Here is an 8,773-nt window from a genome sequence, read left to right on the forward strand (position 1 = left end):
TTTCCCTACCCCATATCTTCCCCTGGTATAAGTCTTGCTCTACACAGATATATGACGTAATACGAGCTTCACACTCTCAACATCAGGTGTCAGGCATTGGCATGAAATTATTCTTTGGGGGTGGGGACTCTCACTTCTCATCCTTAACAGGTGGTATTTCACATGGGCACCACGAGACCTGACAGAGGTCATGGAAAATGACCGTCACCTAGGCTGCATCGCTCCCACCCGCCCCCGCATCCTTCATCCAATCAAGCTATTGATCTGTGGGCGCCATCTCCTCGGAAAAGGTTACAGTGGGTGTCTGAGGCGTGATCCTGAATGAAAATGCCTTCCCCACAGGAGCCCCTAAGGAGTGACAGGTACACAGTGTCCATGCTCTGCTCCCAGCTCTAGAGCTCAGGGCTTTTCAGCCACATCCCCTCTGAGATAAAAGGAAGCCAGAGTCAGAAAAGCCTCGTCTGACACCTCACTGAAAGATGAGGACACTGAGGCACAGAAAGGGCGGGTGACTGGCCTGGAATACTCAGCGAGTCCAGAGCAGGGCCCCAGTAGAATGGGTTTTTTTTTTTTTTTTTTTAATAATAGGATTTTTAAAATATTTATTTATTTATTTGGCTGCGCCGGGTCTTAGTTGCAGCATGGGGGATCTAGTTCCCGACCCAGGATCGAACCCGGGCCCCCCTGCACTGGGAGCGTGGAGTCCTAACCACTGGACCACCAGGGAAGTCCCAGAATGGGGGTTTCTTGCTTCCTGGTCCACTCCCTTGAACCTCTGCCTTCACCTTTCTGCCACTGAGCATTTCTTCTGCAGTGCAGACTCAGGGCTCCCAGCAGAGAAGGGCAAAACACAGGAAAACTGAGGCCAGGGAGACCAGGGACTGCTAACCAGGTGAGAAATTCACATAAGGCTGAGTTAGAAGGACTGTGACCCTAAAGTGAATGACCGGCTTTCCTTCGCTCCTATCCAGTTTTCTTTAATCCAATTCCATTAAATAGGTATTTATCGAGCACCTACTATTTGCCAGACGCTCATCTAGACTCTTTAGATACATCAATAAACAAAACAAAGACTGTGTAGATGCTGCTTAGCCTTGAGCAGAAGGCCATGCACACTCCAGCTAGTGTGATGAACGAACTAGAAGTGGTGAGGATGGAAGGAGGGAGAGCAGGGAGGAGGCGCCTGCGATAATCCAGGCCAGAGAAGATGGAGGCCTGGACCAGGCTGTAGCAGTGGAAGTGGTAAAAAAAAAAAAAAAAGAAAAAGAAAAAAAAGAAGAAAGAAAGAAAAGGTCAGATTCCAAAAATGAAGGTAGAGCTGGTGGGATTTACAGATAGTTTAGATTTGGGTTATAAGAGAAAGAATAATCAAGGACAACATGAAGGTTTTGAGTCACAGCAAGCGGAAAAGTGAATTTGTTACCAACTGAACTGGGGAAGGCTGCAGGTGCCAGGGGAGGAAACCAGGATTTCGACTGACACGTGTAACATCTGAGTTGCCTATCACGAAGCCCCGGGAGGAACTGTCAGTGGGCTCTCGGATGGACCAGCCTGGGTTCCCGGGAGAGGCCTGGAGGCAGCCATCACAGAGACGGGATTAAGGCATGAGCCGGGTGAGCCCACCAAGTGACTGAGCGGGGGCAGAGACAAGAGCAGGGCCCAGGAGGGAGCCCCAGTGGCCGAAAGCTTACGAGAAGGAGCCAGCAAGAGAGACAGAAGAGGGAGGAGAGAAAATGAAGAACATGAGAGCTTCCAGGTCTGCTGCCTCCCTGCTTCCCTCACAAAGAGGAACCACATAGAGCCCCTGCCCTCAGTACAAGGGTCTCAGACCAGTTCTGCCCAGAGAAGATCCAGGGGACAGATAGCACCAGGGTGCATGCTGAAGGACAGGGAGGATTTTAATAATCAAAAAAGAGGTTGGATATGATCCAGCAATCCCACCTCCTCAGCATATATCCAGAGAAAACCTAATTCGAAAAGATACATGCATCCCAACGTTCACTGCAGCACTATTTACAATAGCCAAGACATGGAAGCAACCAAAATGTCCATCGACAGAGGAGTGGATAAAGAAGATGTGGTACATGTATACAATAGACTATTACTCAGCCATGAAAATAATGAAATAATGCCATTTGCAGCAACATGGATGGACCTAGACATGATCATACCAAGTGAAGTAAATAGGACAGGGAAAGACAAATATTGTATGATATCACTTATATGTGGAATCTAAAATAAGTGATACAAATGAACTTATTTACAAAACAGAAACAGACTCACAGACTTAGAAAACAAACTTAAGGTTACCAAAGGGGAAAGGTGGGGGAAAAATAAATTAGGAGTTTGGGATTAGCATATACACACTACTATATATAAAATATATAATCAACAAGGACCTACTATATAGCACAGGAAACTTTACTCAACATTCTGTAATAACCTATATGGGAAAAGAATCTGAAAAAGAATAGATACATATATATATATGTATAACTGAACTGCCTTGCTGTACACCTGAAACTAACACAATGCTGTAAATCAACTATACTCCAATATAAAATAAAAATTAAATTAAAAACATTTTAAAACAAGAGGTTGGGTGTTCCAGGCAGAAGGAACAGAATGTGCAGAGGCCCAGAGGCAGTTAGATGCAAGCCCTTTGGGAGCAAAGAGTCCAGTTTGGCTGAGCTTTAGAGAATGGCAGGGATGGGGCAATTACAGGATAAATCAGAGCAGGGGTTTCCTCCTCTGGGCTGAGCTTAACTTTCTGACTGTCCAGAACCCAGCATGGATGGAACTGCTGGACCCTCTGGCTGCTGCATGAACCTTCTCTCTCTCTGTAACACAGAGCCTGGGGTGGGGGGGCACAGCCCCCCCACCCTGAGGTACCAACTCCCAAAACCTCCTGGCAATTTGCTACACCTGAGGATGACTCGAATGCAGAATACCCTTTGAGCCAAGAGGCCAAGAGTTAACTGGGGGTGGGGAGTCACAGTGACAGGAGGAAGAGATTTTTAAGAGCTTCTGGTGATAGAAATCATCCCCAGCCAGCCCCCTGGTACCAGTTTATATTTTCTCTCTCTACTTTAATTATATATCTGCCACTCACACATCCATGTTGCTGTTCCCTTGCCGGCTCTGCAGAGTTTAAATCAGAAGAGGTACCGAGAGGGGCCCTGGGCTGGGAGTCGGAGCTCTGATCTCCACTCCTGGCTCTGCCTTTAACTGAAGGGGAGACCTTGGGCAAGTCCCCTCCCCTCTTTGAACCTCAGTTTCCACATGTGCAGAGTGAGGGGACTGCACCAACCAGTCAGTAAGTGCCTTTAAAAGGCCGACGACAGCCTTTTAAACTCATGGCTTTTCTGATGATGTCCCCTGACATTCCCATCTTCAGCTCCTGTGTCTGTTGCAGCTGCAGTTCACCATACTCCCCCTGGAACTCTCATAACCGTATGTTCCAAGAGTAATTATCTTCCAATTTCACCTTCCAATTGCATCTTAATTTAACTTCCATTGCTGGGTGCCTGCTGGAATGTCCCAGCGAAGGCTGATGATTTCTAATTAGGCTGCTGTTAGGCTAGTCCAGTGATCCACGACAGAGCGGGAAGAGCATGGGTCCCCGGCTCAGACAGACCTGGACTCCAACCCCAGCTCTGCCACACACTGGCTGTGTCACAATAACTAAGAGGATGGTGGTTACGAGATTCAGTCCCATGGAGTCTATGAACCACTATGCTGCATGATCGGGAACTTCAGAGCCTGGCACACAGAAATCATTATATGAGGTCTAGGACTGCCCTCACATTGCAAAAGTAACCAGGTTTATGCTGGAGGCAAATGACTGGATGGCAGATTTCCTGGGACCAAACCTGCCTTTACGTGTATTCTGGCTCACTCCATCCCCCAGATTCTCAGAGAAGGGAGGGCTTGCCCAAGCCTCATGCAGGGAAACGTGGGAATACGGGATCGGCTCTCACCATTGTTTTAAGCGAGTTTTATTAGGAGTGTAGGAAAGAGCTAGCCTGGCTCTGTCCAGTCTGTGCCAGAGCAGGCAGCAGTCCACCTCCTTCCTACAAGGAGTGGCTTGCTGGGCGCTGAGACCCGGCCCCAGCCTTTTCCACTACTCAAAAGGGGAATCCCTGCTCCCGCTCCCACTCCCACCCCCTACCCTGTGACCAACACTCACTCACTGTCCAGGTGCGTACACGCCCAGCAAAACAGGGCCTGGACACAGGGAGGCGGCTACCACACTCCCAGGCCCCCAAGTCTCTCCTTTGTCAGATCAATCCAGCCAAACGTCTCCCATCTGCACCTCACTCCTAAGACAATGACTTTTTTCATCAAAAAGATTTTAAAAAGAAAAAGCCCACAACACACACACACACACACACACATCACACACACATCACACACACACACACACACTTTTTACACATACTCGGCAGCAGGATATGGTTCGAAGACAGCCAAAATGGTGGCTTCCTGTTTCTTCAGGGATGTGTGTTTTGGAGTATGGATTCGGACAAGGGTGTTGGTCGGAGAGGGAGCTGCCTTCTGCTAAATTCTAAGAGAAAAATATTAAAAGAGCAGTAACGCTCCTTGTCAGGCAAATGAAGTTAGCTGGGGCTGCTGCCTTGCAAACTCGCCTCTAGGAGGAAACTTTCTGCCCTCCCCGCGGAGGAGTCAGGAACCGGAGAACTGGGTTCCAGGCACCGCCCATCTCTGACTCTCAGTTAATAAACCTGTTAAATGGCACTCCTCTGGAGGGATCACTAACTACTGTCAAACGCGTTCTTGATTTCACGGAATCCCTGGCCTAGCAAAGGCAGATATGGAGGGCAGAGAAGCAAGGGCTTGGGAGGGAACGCCTGGAGTGCGGCTCAGCCTTGGCGTCCCCTAGGCGTTCGGTCCCCTGGGGGGAGCACAAAGAAGGCCCCGGGCCACGGCACTGCAGGACGTTGGGGTGCGCTGCGAGTGTGTGTGTGTGTGTGTGTGTGTGTGTGTGTGTGTGTGTGTGTGTGTGTGTGTGTGTGTGTGTGTGATTATCTAGGGCTTTTTAGTTCCTTCGGAGAGCGAGCTCCAAGTCTGGGCGTCTAGAAGAGAGAAAGGAGCAAGAATCCGCGAAGGACGCGCCTCGGAGTAGCGAGGAACCAGGAATAGACCCCGCAGTGGGGAAGACCTCAGACGGTTCCCGTGGGCCAGGAGGGGCCTCTGAGGGGCCAGCGAGGGCCTGGCGGGGACCCCGAGGAGCAGGAGTGAGGATTTAGGGTCGCGACCAAGTCGCCTTTGCGAAGGGAGCGTCATTCCCCGCTGAGAGGGTACCCTCAATACCGGGACCGCGGTGGGAGCGGGATACGGCCGTACGTGGCCAGGGTGCGGCCTCGCCGAGACCGAGGGTGCGTCCCCGAGGCTGGGCGTCTCGGACAGGGGCAGCGGCCCCCGATGTAGAATCTCGTCCTCCTCGGCGAGGGCACTCGTGACCCGCCCATACCTCGGCCGAGGCAGAGCAGAGTGGGAAGGTCGGGGGTTTCTCTGCAGCTCGCTCCCGGCGCCCCGCGGGCTACAACTTGGAGCGCCTGGCGGGGGCCCCTCGCGCGCGTCCCTCGGCGCCTGAGGTCGCGCGGAGCCTCCTACCTGCTCTGTTCATCTTCCAGCGCGCGGAGCCAGGGGCCGCCCGTCGGTGCGTCCGTCCTTCCGAGCACGAGTCCGCGCGCCGCCTCACTCCATGGCCGCCCCGCGGGGCCCGCACCCCGTGGCGCCTGCCCCGCCCCCGGCGCGCGCCGCACTTCGCGCAGCGCGCAGGGCAAGTGGGGGCTTGGGGGGTGCGAGCCTCCGGGGCTGGGCGGGGGCAGGGAGGGGAAGGGGCGCGAACGGAGGGCGCGCGGCGTCGCGTTCGCTCAGGACTCCGCGCGGCGCGCAGGGCCAGGGGGGCGCAGGGCGCGAGCCTCCGGGGGCGGGGCCGGGGGCAGCGGCCGGGACAGCGCGCGGTGTTGCGTCCGCTCCCGGCTCCCAGCTCCGCGCGCGCGCTGCGCTCTGGCCGCAGAGCCGCTGCCCGTTGCCGCCGCTGCCGCCGCTGCCCCTCCGCCCCCTCCTAGACGTTTCCTCCCGCTCCCGGAGAGGAAGCCTTGTTTTTTTTCCTCTCCCCTTTCTGCTCTGTCAGGGATCGAGGGAGCCGAGGGGCGAGGCGTCCCCGCACACATTTAAAGGGGCCATGGCCGTGGGGACTCGGGGAGCTGCGCGAGGTTCAAGGCACGAGGGTGAGAGGGGCGGGGTGAAGCTGGCGAGTTGGGCTTCTGGGGACTTCCTGGTCCCTTCGCCCAGCGGACCGTGTATCACTTTACTTTCAACCTCGGGCGTTCATTGAGTCCTGGGCCCAGCACCGTGCTGAGCGCAGAACAAGACAGCCCCAAATTCTTGCCCTAGTGGAGCTTAAATGGGATGTCAGTGGAGACACAAGACAAATAAGCAATAAACATCGTTTCAGAGAGTGATGGGTGCCTTGAGGGAGATAAACCAGGGTCGTGGGGCAGAGTAATTTTTAAAAATGCAAATTCTCAGGGCCCGCCCCAGACTTAACTGAATCAGAAATCCCGTGTTTAACAAATCCTTCAGGTCCTTCCGATGCAAGCTAGTTTGAGAAACTCTGGAGTAGAGAACAGGTGATCAAGGAAGGTCTCCCTGAGGAGGTGACATTGAAAGGGAGACCTGGTAGATGAGGAGCCTTTGTCCACTCAGCACTCACTAGCCGGCACCTCGCTGGGACCAGGCCTGGTGCTGGGTGACACAGATGACTCAAGCCTTCACCCCTGAACACCCGTTGGATTGGCCACGCAAACATAGGCAGTTCTGCTTCCCCGGACAAGTGCTGGGATGGGGACAGGAGCTTGTGGGAACACAAGAAGTGGCCGCTGAGTGGAGAGGGTTCCAGCAAAAAAAGAAAAAAAGAAAAAAAAAAAAAAAAAGGGCCTTTCAGGTGGAGGGAGTAGCTTAGGCAGAGACTTAGATGTGTGAAAAGGCATGGCCTGATGGAAGAGCCGTGAAGGGTTTGGCAAGGCAGGGAAATAGAGGGTGGCAACATCTGATAAGAGGCACAGAAGGTTGGGGTGAGGCGTGCTTTGAAAGCCATACCAAGGGCTTCCTTCCATCAGCCATTGAAAGCTGAGGGCAAGGGTCATGTCTCTCATCTATAACTGGCAGTCAATACTTGTAGAGCACCTACTTTGTGCCTGGCAAGGTGTTAAGCTCTGTACCTGCATATTTACTCGTTTAAGCCTCACCACAACTTTATGAAGCTGGTATCAAGATTCTTCCCATTTTACATTTGAGGAAACCAAGTAAACTAAGAGTTCACATGAGCTTTCCTGACTGTTCTTGCCCTGGCTGTCCCATGTCTGCATCTCCAGGACCCAGCTCAAGGTGTGGCTTGGTCATTTTGTAGTTTGGCTGTGAGCCCACTACGTGCCAGGGTGTAGGCTCGCAGCAACCCCAGCACTCTGTGGGAGGGTGTGGGGCTGGGGCATTTCAATTCATTTAGGCAATTCAGCCAATGTATCTACTATGTGGGAGTAGGTGTGTGGGGGGACATGGAACATATCCCCCTGCACCACCACCATCCCTTCCTGTCCCTCATTTGGGGACAAAAGGCCCAGAAATGGCCCCATGCCAGGGTGATGACTCCAGGGCAGGGGCTGTGTCTGTTCTGCTTACCCCTGCAGCCCTGGCATCTAATAAAGAACCCAGCACTTAGTAGGTCTTCAAAAAATATGTGTCGTCCACAAAGATAAAGGCCTGGGACAGAGGTTCAGACTATTGTTTGGGATCACTTTGGTTTTCTGGGACTGAAGGTGGCAGAGGCTAGAATTTTTGTGACTTTGACCAGCTGTGCTGGGAGCTTGTGAGGAGGCAGAATTCCAAATGGCCACGAGGCATTTCACAGCCTTGGCTGTCCTCCCTGAACCTAGATGCCTTCGGTCCAGAGTTTGGTCCAGGCAGTCCCAGACAACCATATGTTTTCATTGCACAGATGAAACACCTCTCTGAGCATCGTCTGTGGAGCCCAGCAACAGCAGCACTCAGAGGCTTCTTAAGAATGCAGAATCTCAGGCCCCACCCCAGCGCTACTAAACTAGAACCGGCATTTTAACAAGACCTCCAGGTGATCTGTTTATACATCTGGAGAAACACTGCCCTGGATAACTCACCCCATTACTTTTTGGCCAGATGTGCTGCCAAAGTCCACGGAAGTAGAGAAGAGACTTCCCCAGGTTCTCACTGGCGTGAGAACTTAATCCTCTGACTGCTGTCTCCTTATTAATACATTATTGGAAGGTGGGTAGGTTTCTGCATATCTGGGGGCCTGCACCCAGCAGAACTCCTGGTGCATATTAGGTGCTCACTAAAAATATAAAACTTGTATGAAGGTCTGATTTGAATTATTTCATGAGCCAGTTGGTGCCTGACACAGAGGATGTTCAATGCACACATACTGAAGACAGGAATCAATACATTTCAGTTAGATAATGTGGAAAGGCTCTGGGGAGGTGAAACTCTTGTTTCCCGTCATTATGAAAAATCTTACGTTTTCACACTCACCAAGCACTTCCATATACCTAACCAAGTTTGTAGGTTTTGTCCTGTTTTTATCTTTTAATGCCCACAGTATAGAATCATATTATGCGCATTTCAGGCAAGGGCCTAGGGTGTACCTCAGTTTCTCCAAATTCAGAAATGAATTTGATCCTTTCAAAGGACTTATTCGTCTCTGAACCGC

The 8,773-nt window shown here is 52.1% G+C and overlaps 2 protein-coding genes across 2 annotated transcripts in view; both read right to left on the bottom strand.

The window, feature by feature from the left end:
* Positions 1-5,650, bottom strand: part of FGD5 (FYVE, RhoGEF and PH domain containing 5) — a 119,125-nt gene extending 113,475 nt beyond the window's left edge. The window contains exon 1 of the mRNA XM_007461575.1: positions 5,638-5,650. Within this exon, the coding sequence (XP_007461637.1) occupies positions 5,638-5,650 (13 nt within the window). The remainder of the gene's footprint in view (positions 1-5,637) is intronic.
* A 509-nt stretch (positions 5,651-6,159) lies between these two features.
* Positions 6,160-8,773, bottom strand: part of CUNH3orf20 (chromosome unknown C3orf20 homolog) — a 98,938-nt gene continuing 96,324 nt past the window's right edge. Inside the window, exon 13 of the mRNA XM_007461583.1 lies at positions 6,160-6,236. Coding sequence (XP_007461645.1) covers positions 6,160-6,236 — 77 coding nt within the window. The remainder of the gene's footprint in view (positions 6,237-8,773) is intronic.

The sequence above is a fragment of the Lipotes vexillifer genome, unplaced genomic scaffold, assembly GCF_000442215.2.
Source record: "Lipotes vexillifer unplaced genomic scaffold, Lipotes_vexillifer_v1.1 scaffold889, whole genome shotgun sequence".
NCBI lineage: Eukaryota > Metazoa > Chordata > Mammalia > Artiodactyla > Lipotidae > Lipotes > Lipotes vexillifer.